At 45.1% G+C, this 15,266-nt stretch overlaps 1 protein-coding gene across 7 annotated transcripts in view; it reads right to left on the bottom strand.

Moving 5' to 3' along the window:
* THRAP3 (thyroid hormone receptor associated protein 3) overlaps positions 1–15,266 on the bottom strand; it is a 222,794-nt gene that overhangs the window by 67,339 nt on the left and 140,189 nt on the right. For all 7 annotated transcript variants that reach the window (XM_069223850.1, XM_069223848.1, XM_069223853.1 and 4 more), the window contains one exon: positions 1,891–1,972. In XM_069223850.1, the coding sequence (XP_069079951.1) occupies positions 1,891–1,972 (82 nt within the window). The remainder of the gene's footprint in view (positions 1–1,890; positions 1,973–15,266) is intronic.

Below are 15,266 nucleotides of genomic sequence, written 5' to 3'. Positions count from 1 at the left end.
AGCATCTTACTTCAATGAAAAGAAACTTTAATAAAAAGAAACAAATCTCACGGTGTTCTTGAGTACACCTGAAGACGTGGCTGTGAACAATTAACCTACAGTTAATTTATCTTTTTGTCGGTTTAATTCTTAGTTTTATGAAAAGCAGTAAATTACAGGGTATTATGTTAAAATGCAGTCTTAGAATACCCACCCTTTCTAACAAGTGCTATAAATATAACACAAAGGAAAATAATGTCAGTTATATTAGATATCCTTGGGCGGATTCAAACAAGCATTTTATTCAGAATAAAATCAGACCATATCCCCCACCTCCTAATCTAACTCCATGTAAGCAAACAAACACCTGGTAAATTCAGTACAATCGGAGACAAGCATAAAAGCATTGGATTTTCAGTATGTTTTAAAATATTTGCTCAAGGATAACATACAAACTGCTACATAACATCATTGAAATAACATGACAGTCTAATACTTCCATAAGGTAGTGTGAATGCAACCCAACTGAATGTAAGGAAACCACTACTCTGATAAATTAATGTTGAAATGTGACTTTAGTACTGTTAAAATAAAAAATAAAAAGAGACTTAATTAAGAAGAAGCAAAGGCTTATAGAAGCCAGAAAACCATACTGAACATGAACACTTCATGTGTTTGGATTTTCAGACATTTCTACAAATTGGAACAGGAGTGGGGTGACAAATTGTCTTTAAATGAAAAGACAAATGTGTGCTAGCTTTAGCAGAAGGTCCACCTTGCAGAGAGAGGACCGGTGAAAATTAGTAAAATGGACTAGGCAGCAGCTCCAGAGAAAGACCAAATTGACAACAGTAGCTCTAATAAAGTAGCCCAATGTACAATCTGCCCCTCGGATCCTATATTAGGTCTCATTTTAACACGTGCTTTTTCTCAAAGGCATAAAGAGTCTTGCATGCTCATTGGAAAGCAACAGAGGCCATCTTCTGTTTGGAAGAATACATTTTGCTCATTACTGCGTGTTACATTCAGACCAGTCACCAGACAATCTTGAACAAAGGGCAACTATTTGAAAAAAGTGCATCGTTACAACGAACAAGCAAAAACAATGTTTAAACTCTCTGCCCAGCCAATGCATTTTTGGCAACAAACACAATTGTATTCAATGTGGTCTACTACAAGTACAATCCAAATCTTTGCAATGACCTCTGAATACAAAAGAAAACGAGTATTCAAATTATGAGTGGAAGACAGATGTTAAGGCACTTACGGGATCAAAAACAAAAAAATAATCTAGAAGCCATTACCATTTTTTTTTTTTTTAATGTAACAAGCTTCAAATAACAATTAAGTACAATTACTAATTAGGATTACCAGTGATACTAGGAGATTTATATCCACTATGGGCTTCAAAGCGTTTAAATAAAAATGAACCTTTTCTTTAAAAATATTTTGAATAAGGAACAATAAACTCAAATGTGCAAGGTGTTAAAAATCTATTGAGCAGTCACGTACTTTGTTCTGACATTAAATTGTAACAGTTTTCCATTGACATGCATGGTGTTTGCAAACATGGTTGGTAATATTGCATGTATACAATTGATGTAATACTTACACGCAGAAATAACAACCACAACAAGTTTCTTCTCTCATCAAGGGCACTTGAGTTCCAAAAATCCTCTTTTCAAGCTCACCTCAATTGATTTTTTGGGCTCATTTTACCATATTCTAACCACTTCACAAAGGTTGTGTTGATATATTTAATAAACATTATACCCTTTGTAGATCATTTTAGAATTATGCACATCCTTAAAAGAAAAACACAAACTTAAGTCGAGAGCAAGAAAAGCAACATGTTATTAAAGATAATACCCAATGTACAATAATTCTGCTTAATTTAAGAAAAAACACTACCTTGTTGCCCGATTCCTTGGAGATCTTTGCTTCTTCTTGAGCAAAGCCTTTTCTAAACGCTGTGGGGGATATATCAATCCTCCTAAAAAGAGGGATCAAGAAAGCGAGGTCACAAATCTAATGAAACCATTGGGATCTTGTCAGAACATGGTTATGTCAACCAGGCAACAAAACAAAGACGGGGCTTTGTGAAATCCGCCAGAAAGGATAACTTTGTAATTTACAGGGTGTGGAGAACATTTCACTACCTGCTCTGCAGGAATCTCAAAGAAAGATAGCTCACAGCGTGATTTACAGCAGATTCTAAAGAAACTTCGGGTATGAAAGAATAATTTGTCATAACTGCTCTGTGAGACAACGCTGAATTCTGACAATATGATTACTACCCTCCAAGAAACAAATTTCAGGTCAACACTCTGAACTGGTTTGAATTAGCTATGTGTTTTTTCTTTCTATTAATGTGTTGTCTATAAAGTGGCAAAAATGTAAAACTATTTCTATTTTGATTCTTTCGATTTTTACCTGTCTGCAACCCTAGTTTGCTTCAAGGGGATTTCTACTCAAAATCCTAAGCACTGAATTGTCCCGCCGAAGCGCAGGATCCCAAAGCACTTTATAAAATTTATTTTAAAATGTACAAATGCTCAAGACTTTTCAACAATGTGCTTTAATATAGAGAACATGTCTTTGCAGTCTATTAAAAGGCTAAGATGGTGACATTTCATTCATTTTACAATAACTACCAAATTAAAACAAATAATATTAGCAAAAACAGGAAAAGAAACCTTTCACGAGCTTTTTTTTTTTTTTTTTAACAATGGGAAAAAGATGGAAATGAAGGGTACTGGTAGCAGACAGGTTTCCACAAATATGAAAGCTGGTACTGTTGATCAGGGTCTCACCATTCCTCTCGTGTCCCTTCGTGCCCCACAGTAGAGACAGTTATGTCAGGTCTGTTTTCTAGCTCTTTGTAACAGGATCTTAGAGTACTGAACTCGACCTTATGGACTTTCTTCCAACAGGAACTCTTCTCAAACAGCTTCAAAACCATACAATGTCTTAACTATTTGAGATATTACCTGCCTGTGGCAAGAAAAAGCTCAAACAGACCCATACAATCTCTGTATAGTGTGCCACCCAGATGACTATTATTCAGAAGAACTCAGACACAGCCAGCTGTCATTCAAGAAAAGGACCCAGAAACGCAGGCGGAAAATCAGAATGCCACAAAATAGGTTCCAAGTTTTCACATCAAGATATTCAAAGGGGTGAGTAGCTGTTCCGTCTATCTTCGCTCCCTCTTCAATTTAAGGACACCGTGAGGCAAAGAGCCAAAGAAAGGCAGCACCTGACAAGTGAACAACATTCCTCTTCAACATTAGGACTTATAATAAACTAAAGGTCCCATCCCAACCTGCTCACCAGAGACAACTGGGACTTGGGACTGCTCCCGGAAGTAGGCATCAATGCACACAATGTCTTAAGCCCCCTCCCCAACAAAAACAGTTGTCACGTTCGACACCCAAAGGGAATTAGTAAAGTCCGATAAAAAAAAAAAGTGTCCCAATGCAACTCAGGAGAGAAGCTACATCCCGAACAGAGATGTTTATTGAATGAGGTCACGTATCCTTTTATAGCAGTTACTGGCTGCTCTCCCAGATACCATTGACTTTCTGTAAGGAAAAGTACTGATTTCAGACCACAGAAACATGTGCTAAGAGTCGAGTCTCGACTCCTCTTGAGCACAGGCCACTTTCCTACCCCGAGGAGACTTTTAAAAACTATTTGACAACTAATTTAAATGGTGGGATCCGGTAGACAATCAAGTGCTTCTTGTTTAATTAGGGACTCAGAGGTTGAACTCTATGCTGAAAGCACTCATGACAGGAAATAATTAGACGCTGACGTGCAGCTTGGAAGTCCAGAAGTACGAGAATAACCCGCTCGAAGACCATAACTAAAGATGAACATTAAATTATTATCCCTAGACATACATAAATAGGCTCATGTGGTGGCATACTTTTTCAGATATAACCATTGGGAGGTTAAGACAAGTTCTTGCCAAAACTGCTCAAAGATTCCCCCTCACAGAAGCCGAAAACAGATCAGCCATTCAAATAACTTCAGTTGGCATTACAATGCATAATGTAGGAAAGCTGGCTCTTTAAATAGTATACCATAAACCAACGATGCGGTTGTGAAGAGTCTATGTATTCCTTACAAGTGGAAAAGGAGCTTGCTTTAGCAATCCCAAGGTGCTCTATCTGGGGTAGTGTGGTCAAGCAGCTTCAGGCTTATCAGAGAGATCCATACAAATTTAGAATAACAGTTTTATAGATTTTTTGACACCAAGAACTTGGTTATTGGATAAGTACTTCAAGTTAGCAGTGCTGAAGAATACAGAAAACATTTTGTAGGAAGTTGGCTCTGTATGTGCTATTTCAAAGTAAGGAATAGCATGCACAGAGTCCAAGGGTTCCCCTTAGAGGTAAGATAGTGGCAAAAAGAGATAATACTAATGCTCTATTTTGTGGTAGTGTGGTCGAGCAGTAAGCTTATCCAAGGAGTAGTGTTAAGCATTTGTTGTACATACACCTAGACAATAAATGAGGTACACACACTCAGAGACAAATCCAGCCAATAGGTTTTTGTATAGAAAAATATCTTTTCTTAGTTTATTTTAAGAACCACAGGTTCAAATTCTACATGTAATATCTCATTCGAAAGGTATTGCAGGTAAGTACTTTAGGAACTTCAAATCATCAAAATTGCATGTATACTTTTCAAGTTATTCACAAATAGCTGTTTTAAAAGTGGACACTTAGTGCAATTTTCACAGTTCCTAGGGGAGGTAAGTATTTGTTAGGTTAACCAGGTAAGTAAGACACTTACAGGGCTTAGTTATTGGTCCAAGGTAGCCCACCGTTGGGGGTTCCGAGCAACCCCAAAGTCACCACACCAGCAGCTCAGGGCCGGTCAGGTGCAGAGTTCAAAGTGGTGCCCAAAACACATAGGCTAGAATGGAGAGAAGGGGGTGCCCCGGTTCCGGTCTGCTTGCAGGTAAGTACCCGCGTCTTCGGAGGGCAGACCAGGGGGGTTTTGTAGGGCACCGGGGGGGACACAAGCCCACACAGAAATTTCACCCTCAGCGGCGCGGGGGCGGCCGGGTGCAGTGTAGAAACAAGCGTCGGGTTCGCAAAGTTAGTCTATGAGAGATCTCGGGATCTCTTCAGCGCTGCAGGCAGGCAAGGGGGGGGTTCCTCGGGGAAACCTCTACTTGGGCAAGGGAGAGGGACTCCTGGGGGTCACTTCTCCAGTGAAAGTCCGGTCCTTCAGGTCCTGGGGGCTGCGGGTGCAGGGTCTCTCCCAGGTGTCGGGACTTTGAATTCAAAGAGTCGCGGTCAGGGGAAGCCTCGGGATTCCCTCTGCAGGCGGCGCTGTGGGGGCTCAGGGGGGACAGGTTTTGGTACTCACAGTATCAGAGTAGTCCTGGGGTCCCTCCTGAGGTGTTGGTTCTCCACCAGCCGAGTCGGGGTCGCCGGGTGCAGTGTTGCAAGTCTCACGCTTCTTGCGGGGAGCTTGCAGGGTTCTTTAAAGCTGCTGGAAACAAAGTTGCAGCTTTTCTTGGAGCAGGTCCGCTGTCCTCGGGAGTTTCTTGTCTTTTCGAAGCAGGGGCAGTCCTCAGAGGATGTCGAGGTCGCTGGTCCCTTGGGAAGGCGTCGCTGGAGCAGGATCTTTGGAAGGCAGGAGACAGGCCGGTGAGTTTCTGGAGCCAAGGCAGTTGTCGTCTTCTGGTCTTCCGCTGCAGGGGTTTTCAGCTAGGCAGTCCTTCTTGTAGTTGCAGGAATCTAATTTTCTAGGGTTCAGGGTAGCCCTTAAATACTAAATTTAAGGGCGTGTTTAGGTCTGGGGGGTTAGTGGCTACTAGCCCTGAGGGTGGGTACACCCTCTTTGTGCCTCCTCCCAAGGGGAGGGGGTCACAATCCTAACCCTATTGGGGGAATCCTCCATCTGCAAGATGGAGGATTTCTAAAAGTTAGAGTCACCTCAGCTCAGGACACCTTAGGGGTTGTCCTGACTGGCCAGTGACTCCTCCTTGTTGCTTTCTTTGTTCCCTCCAGCCTTGCCGCCAAAAGTGGGGGCCGTGGCCGGAGGGGGCGGGCAACTCCACTAAGCTGGAGTGCCCTGCTGGGCTGTGACAAAGGGGTGAGCCTTTGAGGCTCACCGCCAGGTGTCACAGCTCCTGCCTGGGGGAGGTGTTAGCATCTCCACCCAGTGCAGGCTTTGTTACTGGCCTCAGAGTGACAAAGGCAGCAACATGTCTCTAGTGTGGCAGGCTGCTGGAACCAGTCAGCCTACACAGCTAGTTGGTTAAGTTTCAGGGGGCACCTCTAAGGTGCCCTCTGTGGTGTATTTTACAATAAAATGTACACTGGCATCAGTGTGCATTTATTGTGCTGAGAAGTTTGATACCAAACTTCCCAGTTTTCAGTGTAGCCATTATGGTGCTGTGGAGTTCGTGTTTGACAAACTCCCAGACCATATACTCTTATGGCTACCCTGCACTTACAATGTCTAAGGTTTTGTTTAGACACTGTAGGGGCACAGTGCTCATGCACTGGTACCCTCACCTATGGTATAGTGCACCCTGCCTTAGGGCTGTAAGGCCTGCTAGAGGGGTGTCTTACCTATACTGCATAGGCAGTGAGAGGCTGGCATGGTACCCTGAGGGGAGTGCCATGTCGACTTACTCATTTTGTTCTCACTAGCACACACAAGCTGGCAAGCAGTGTGTCTGTGCTGAGTGAGGGGTCCCCAGGGTGGCATAAGATATGCTGCAGCCCTTAGAGACCTTCCCTGGCATCAGGGCCCTTGGTACCAGGGGTACCAGTTACAAGGGACTTACCTGGATGCCAGGGTGTGCCAATTGTGAAAACAAAAGTACAGGTTAGGGAAAGAACACTGGTGCTGGGGCCTGGTTAGCAGGCCTCAGCACACTCACAATTCAAAACATAGCATCAGCAAAGGCAAAAAGTCAGGGGGTAACCATGCCAAGGAGGCATTTCCTTACACTAAGGAAGAGAAAAACGAAAAGGGTCACAAAGGGAGAAAGCAGTAAAAGTGATCTGAAGAGACAGGGAGTGGCTGTGAATGTATTAAAGAGGCCTGAGATGGCTTTAGGATTACGCTGCCTCAGTTTTCTGTGCTCACACATTTAAATGCAGCCACGCGTTTCAAAGTTGAACTTTGTGCTCCAGCACATTATTTATAAATTAAGCACTGCATACGGGTACTTAGCAACGACTTACAGGACCAATCTTCTGGGGTAAAGGGAGGTCTTGGGCAAGGTCCACGAAAGCACCAACAGGCCACCTCGGTTGGCTCTGGGGCATCCCTCTGCAGAGGTGCTTTTTGCCATTGAGTGCCTCGTTGATTTCAATAGGAAGCTGTCCTGGTGAAAAGAGGCTGTGGGCAGAGACTGGGGAGCCTGTCCAGATGACCCAAAGAAGTCATAAGAATCTTGGGTACACAGGGCCAGTGTTGGTCGACAGCAACTTGGGTTGGGGGGGGGGGGCGCGGTAAGTTGGGGTCACTTTGAAGACTCCTTGCGGTTTTTGGTGCCTGCACAAAAGAAGCTGCAGGTGGCAAATGGGGGTCCAGTCTGGCCAAACTCAAGGTAGGGGTTCAGCTCTGCAGGACCTCGGCAGTGTTACCCACTTCGATTTGGGCAAGGGATTTCGGGTGGTGAAGAACTCTGATGCAGTGGTGCTTTTTGGTGTCTGGTTTCCACAGTCCAGGCCTCTCAGTGATTCTTGGGTGCTTGCAGCGGAGTAGCTCTTTCAAGTAGTGGAAAGGGTCCATAAAATTCCTTCTGGGAGGTGAGCGAGGGAGTGCAAGAACATCCTGTTCAGCCTGTCACCTTTCTGATATCAATAAATTAAAGAGTAACTAACACTCCCAGACGTATAACATTCCTATATCAATGTGGAGTATTCTGATGGAATTATTTTCATTGATTTAAGGTCGAAAAGGAATAATTGCGAGAAAAATAAAGAGGTGTTAAAATAAAGCCAAAGTCACCCAACTGGTGAAAGAACTAGTGTAGGGGATTGTTCAACGACAGGGACATTTCCAGTAAGCAGTAATAGCTGTAAGGGGTACCTTTAAAGATTAGAAATGCAACCCTTATTTGCCCAAGGTGAGTATATCCAGGTGTACTGCTCCATGACACTTAGTAGAGAGGTAGTGTAATTATGTTCTTATGTATGTAAAAGAGCATCTTCATTTTAAAGGCATAGGAAGCTCTGCTGGACAGACACTGCTTCTGTCAAAAGGCCCTTAAAATCCAAAGGTCAATTCAAATGTCTATATTGATTCAGATCAAAGCCACCACGTACAACAAAAAGGAGGATGGGGTGTAGAATCTAACCTCCAAACTAATAACATACATACCTTCAGTAATGTCTTTTCTGGTAGAAAAGAAAAGCAGATTCCCCACCATGTGAAATTCCGCAGGCGTCAGATTGGATGTGGAAGTTTTCAAAGCATTCCCTAACGTCAGTAGGTGACGTCATGTGCTTCTGCATTGGATCAATCCCGCGTCAAATATGGTTTTAAGGTCCTTTTATGTATTGCCACCTCTGTGCTGATATTCTCGGTTTCTTTCTGATCATCGTCTGCGCTGCCATAGAAGTCAGAAAATGGCACTGTGCAGTCTTTCTAGACTGGAGCCTTATTATTGGACTATATCCGTCCATTCAACAGAGTAGGGATAGGGAGGAGGGCGGGTCCCAGAGTAATCTGCAGATAGCAACTTTTCCGAAGGCAAGTTATGTGATCTTCTGACAGAGACTTGTAACTGCAGATTTCCCACCTTGTGAACAGATACCAAAAAAACTAAAGTACCACCCAATGTGGTGAGTCTGCTGAACGGCTCAAACCAAGTAATCCTGTAGGCCAAATTAAGCAGTGTCCATTCTGCCTGTCTATGCAGTAATACTTGATGAAAGTGGGGAGGGACACCCACGTAACCACAGTGCAGTGGTATCAGCTTTTGCTCAGGTGGAATGAGTGCACATGCATTATGGTTCTTGGCTAGCCCAAAGCAGATCTTAACGCCTACAATTCATCACGAGATGGTTCTTTTTTGCCTCGCTTTACCTTTTTTTGCTACAGAAAAAACAAACGATGAAAAGCTGACCATCCTGCTTATAATCTCAGGTCTGATTAATGTAAATGCTAAAGGTCTCTCTTGGGGTCAAGTTGGTGAATCTGGTCATTCTCTTTAGAGGGGTAAGATGGAAAAAAGAAAGCAGGCAAGGTGATAGTTTGCACTATATTTAAGGGTGTGATTATCTTCAGCAGGAATGCTGCTTTTGTCAGGAGGACCAGCTCATCTGGCAAACATTAAGTGCATGGCTGTAAGACACACAAACCTTGCAGTTCACTTACTCACCTGGTGATAAGGAACAATGTCTTGATGATCAAAAGACATAAATGGCAACTGTGCATGGGTATGAATGGACTGCACTTTAGATAAGTGAGAAGCAAATTAAAGTCCCACTGCAGCATTCCAAAGGATGGAGGGAAAAGGTGGGTCAGCCCCTTCAGAAAATGCATGACAGAAGGTGACTTGAAGAAGGAACACTCATTCGGTAAACATAGGAAGGCCAAAAGGTAATTTAACTGTTGCCACAGCAAGGCCTTGCTGGGCTACAGTCAAAATAAGAGAACATCTGGTAATAGTGCATTCACAGTTTGGTTATGCTGGGAGGTGCACCAGACAAAAAAAATTCTCCTAGCTTCCTGAGTAAGGAGATTTGGCAGATAGACATCTGGCTGCCAGGATGACACCAATCACTGCATGCTGGAAGCCCAGTGTTACCATCCAGTCTCCTGTATCCAGGGCAGACAGAATAAGGGAAAAGGGTAAGTATTCTGAACTTGTTGTTCCAGAGGAATTTTAGAGGTCTAAGATCTAGAAAGGAGTGAAGCCATGTGTCCTTATTTGGCACAACTAAGTAATCTGAGTAGCAACCAGTCCCGATCTTTGATACCTGCACCTTCTCTACTGCTCCTTTGGTCGAGAGGTTGAACTTTTTCAGGGAGTACAGACAGGTGGCCCCTCATGTCGGTGTTGTAGTGCAGGTGATATGTCGGGGTGGAGGAAAGAATAAGGGGGGGTGGGTGGAGGTTTATTAATACAGAAAAGGTAACAAGTTTTTTATGACCTGGAGCACCCATTTGACGAACGTGATGATGCAACGCCTGCCAGGGAGGTGGAATGTTCTGACGGCTGAGCCTGTGCCGCTAAGGGAAAATTAATGTTTTTGACAGCTGCAGGGGAAGGGTTGGGGTTTATGTAGCTTGTTGCCCCTGGGCACTGTCAGCCTGATTCACAGTCTTGAAAGGAGTTGGAGAATTAAAGCTGCTGAATCAGGTGCTTTCTGACTCTACTGGTAGCCCCCACGAAGCCTCAATGGGGGCGGTGCTGTTGAGACACTGCCAAGCTGCCAGAACAACACGCAGACAACATGCCGTGGCTCTTATGGGAAGAGTCCACTACCATCAAAGGGCATGTCAGTAAGAGAATATTGGATGTCAACTGAAAAGCCTTTGGAACTAATCCAGGCATGGCATTTAAGTACTATGCTGCGGCAGACTGCCCTAGGCAGCCAGTCATTGGTGTGCAGACCAGAATTAACAGATTTTGCTGCATCCTGCCTGTCCAGGATAAGCTTTTACAAGGTTTGACAGACATAATCAGAGTATTGGCAGGATATCTAAAATTTGTCCCAAAATCCTTACAAACATAAGCCCAGGAGGCACATTATATTTACTGACTCAACTGCAAGACTTTCTGAGAATACTTGCTTGATGAATGTCATCATCCCTTTTGATTACCTGTCAGGCATAATGATAGGGAATGCAATGGAGCTTAAGCAGCTTGTTGACGCCTGGACGATAAGGTAGAATGTATGTCACACCCCCAACAGTGTACTGGCTGGATGCAAGAGCCTGGTTTTGAAAAAAGTGTCCACCAGGCTACTGGTTAAAGGCTTGTTAGAGAATATGTTCTCAAGTGGGTTGTGTGAGGTAAGGACCTCTGTTAAGAGAGCAGTTTCTTATTTGCCATGTTGTCAGGATGAGGTAGAGGCTTAGCCACCCACTGATCACTGTAGCAAAGGATGCAGACTCTTCAGCAGCCGTAGTGGGTTTTGATGAGAAAAGCCCAATGTCTGCGGAGGTGTTCACACTACTGTTATCCTGGAGGTCATGAAAAATATTGCTCTCATTGTATTGATTGTCATCCTCATCATTAAGATACTCAATCATAATGTGGCATAGTCTAGTTCAGAGTGGGTAGAATGTCTAGGTGGTACAGTGTGGGTCTCCAAATCCAAGCATATAGTTGTCTTCCCTTAAGGCACTGGTCACATCGGCTATGGCATGGAGCATGGGGCCATGCAAGGCATTGGGGCTGGAATCACAGGAGTAAGCTGCAAGCAAAATCAATGGGCAAAGTGGACGTAGAGGACAGATACGCTAAAGGTAAACCAACTGTAGGCCCTCCCAGATCCAGGTGGCCGGTAGGTACTCTATAGAGGGATCCAGAGTGGCACCAAAAAGTGGTCCATGGCACCTTCAGACGTTTGAACTGCTGTGGCCTCACTGTTTGGGGTGGTACTGAAGCTGGACTAGTGTCTGCATTACTTCGGAGGTGGTGGTGCTTACATATAAGAGCCCCAATGTCTCATCCAGGATGGGACGTATCAGGCACAAAGCCACATGATGTCTCCTCCTGTTGTGCAAGGGAATTGCAACGAAAATTTCCAGACTGAGCCCAGCTCCAGGGGACATTCATAAGGCAAGGAATCTGCAGTTAGAAGTCTGTATCAGAAGTGTCAAGATCAGATCTGCACAGCAGCCTCATTGACATAGGGCAGTGAACCACCGATGGTCATTTCAGTGCTAGCAGTATTCTGGCTTTAGAAAACGAACTTTAATGATTACTGAAAGCATCAATAGAAAAACAAACATCACTAATCAGCCAATCAAGAAAGCATTTGCCTGTATTCCTGGTTGATAATACTTAACCATGAGGCCTGGGCATTACTCGTTTCCTTCATCCATAAATAAATCTGAGGAGAACACCAGATACAAAAGTGGTCCTGAAGAACAGTGTCATTTAACAGCTACTGGTATTTTTCAAGAAATAAACTTGGGAATCGTTGTCTGCTTTATGTTCGGCACAAAGATGAACAGCACTGATCTGCAGATTCGATTGAGGGATATATATTAAAAAACAAAAAAAAACAACAACAAAAAAATGAATAAGAAAAGCCAGGTTATCTCCGCTCCAAGAAAGACACATGGAATTGGTTCTTATTGTATTTACTTGTTCAAACAGTACATTCCTATCAAATGGATCTTCTGGGCACACAAAGATTTTTCTAGAAAAGACAGAGGAAAGTCTGAAAGTTGACTCCGACATTTCTTTGAGAACGTGCCATGAATATGGCGATTGTCCATGCTGGCTCTCCAATACAAAGGAGCCGAACCACTGAGTTACACAGTCTTATTGGGAAGGGGCACCTTTCAACAGGCTGCTTAACACCAGTACGGGAAGAACCGGACCACTGCTGGGAAGTGCTCTTAAAATGGTTACTATTGGCCATCTAGGAGTGGATTATTTTTGATTGTTCACTTAAGGAAACAGAAGAGTCTAAAAAAGTCCGTTGATACTGGGCGCGGCTTGATATGAAGTGGGAATAATTGGCTTGGAAGGACTGACTTGGGGGTCCCAGATGGTGAACAGTATCAATTAGCAGCTGGAAACCCTGAGGTCCTGTGGTCTCTGGCACACCAACGGTCAGACAGGTGAAGAGAAGAGGGCCACCTGTTGAGTGTTGCTGCACCGGGTGTTGATTATTCCAAGGCCTGTGGGCTGCGGGTGTAGTGGGTCCTTTGACATTGGTTATCTTCATCCAGGTCAGTCACGGTCCTCGGGATTCCCTCTGCAGGCGTCATCATGGAGGGGTGGAGAGGTCAACCCAGGATGGGCACTTCGTCATCATCACCTGGGGGTCCTCTCTGGTCTGTTGGGCCACCTGGACTCTGGTCGTGGGCTTCAAGTGCAGTGGTTAGGACTCACGCTTCTGGAGTGAAGTGGGAGTCCTTTAGAAGAGGTTTCTTCTTTGGACAGGGCTGCTGTCCTCGGGAGTTCTTGATCCTCTTTGATGCAGGCAGTCCTCTGGAGGTTTTTCAGAGGGCGCTGGACCTGCAAGACACGTCGCTTTTCTTCTGCAGGTTCTTTATAGCAGAAGACAGGCCGGTAGGGCTGGGGCCAAGCCAGTTGTCTCCTTTCCTTCTCTGCTGGGGTTTCTGCTAAGCAGTCTTTCTTGTGAGGTCGTCAGGAATCTGACTAGCTTGGTTCAGGGAGCACTAAAATACAAGATTTAGGGGAGTTTTTAGGGGTCAGAGGGCAGTAGCCAATGGCTACTGTCCCTGAGGGTGGCTACACCATTCCTGTGCCCACTTCCTTTGGGGGAGGGGGGTACATTCCTATCACTATTGGCCCTGATCCTCCAAACCAAGATGGACAATTCTGCAAGGAGGGGGGCCACTTCAGCTCTGGGGTGGTCCTGGCTGAGGTGGTGACTACTACTTGTTTTTCCTAACTACCCTCTGGACTTGCCGCCAAAAGTGAGCCTTTGTGTGGGGGCTGGGCATGTCAACACAAAGCCTGAGCCTTTGAGGTTCACCGCTAGGTGTTAGTTCCAGCAGGGGGGAGGTATGAAGCACTTCCACCCAGTGAAAGCTTTGCTTCTGGTCTCAGAGCACAAAGGCTCTCAATTCCAGGGGGTCAGAAACTTGTCTCTAAGCGGCAGGCTGGCACAGACCAGTCCGTCCTGCACTGAAGGATTGGGTAAAATACAGGGGGCATCTCTAAGATGCCCTCTGTGCTAATTTTTGTAAATAAATCCAGCACTGGCATCAGTGTGGGTTTATTCTGAGAAGTTTGATACCAAACGTCCCAGTATTCAGTGTAGCCATTATAGAGACCATATACTTAATATGGCCACACTGTACTTACAATGTCTAAGAATGGACTTGGACACTGTAGGGCATTTATCTCATCCAGCTTTGCCCACACCTGTGATATAGTGCACCCTAACTTAGGGCTTTAAGGCCTGCTAGAGAGGTGACTTACCTACGCCACAGGCAGTGTTGTGAGAATGGCACCTTGAGGGGGCTGCCATGTTGACTTTGCCTTTTTCTCCCCACCAGCACACACACTCTGCAATGGCAGTGTGCATGTGTTCGGTGAGGGGTCCCTTAGGGTGGCACAACACATGCTGCAGCTCTCAGGCACCTTTCACGGTCACAGGGCCCTTGGTACCAACTGGTACCTTTTACAAGGGACTTACCTGTGTGCCAGGATTGTTAACCTGCCCATTTCACTTCTGGCAACTTGGTTCAGGTCGCTAGATGTGCTGGTTCGGGGATTGGTGTGGGATGGCAGACGTCTGCAAGTGGCCCTGGCCACTCTTAGTTTGCCACCAGAGGCAGAAGGGCTTGGGGTGCCTGATTTTGAGCTCTACATTTTGGCAGCACAACTGCAATGGCCAGCTCGCTGGCTAAGTGGGGTGGACATCGCTGAGATCACTCCAGCCGTAGGGGACCCATTTCAGAGTAGACTTCTGGCCACAACAACCTAGCCTTCAGTGCCCCCGACAGGGGGTGCTAATGGCATCAGCCCTGGCTGGATGGCGGAGGACACTCAAGAGAACAAAGACCAGGGCCCCATATTCACCAGTGATTCCGCTGGTGGGAATCACTCATGGGGACCCAAACCCTACCTGCTTTACAGAGAGACAGCTACACCATTAGGTGGCAGCTGAAATACAAACGGTGGGTGAGATACACTGCCAGGGAATGTTGATTCCATTTGGCAACATGGCGGAACAGACTGGCTTACCACAGGGGCAATTTCTGACATACGAAGCTGTGGTGAGGGCTATTAGGGACCTCGGGAGTGACGCCACCAGAACCCAATACACATTTGGTCCATCAGACTATGCTGTCCATCGGAGAAGGTTCTCATCTTGTCTCCTGGTTATATAAAGCACTGCTCGGAATGATGCACAGTTCATTAGTTAACCTTCGGACTAAGTGGGAGACTGACCTGAACAGGTCCCTCACTGACAGAGTGGAAAACGGTGTTAGCTTACGCTCCCACAGTATCCAGAAATACACAACTGAAATATATCCAATATAACTATACCCATAGGACGTATCTTAACCCACGTCGGACTAGGCTTATATATGGGGGAGACGTGGTGAACTGTTCATGGTGCAGACACCAAGACGCA

This window comes from Pleurodeles waltl, chromosome 3_1, assembly GCF_031143425.1.
Source record: "Pleurodeles waltl isolate 20211129_DDA chromosome 3_1, aPleWal1.hap1.20221129, whole genome shotgun sequence".
NCBI lineage: Eukaryota > Metazoa > Chordata > Amphibia > Caudata > Salamandridae > Pleurodeles > Pleurodeles waltl.
The sequence above is the reverse complement of the archived record's forward strand: the minus strand, read 5'-3'. Positions and strand labels throughout refer to the sequence as shown.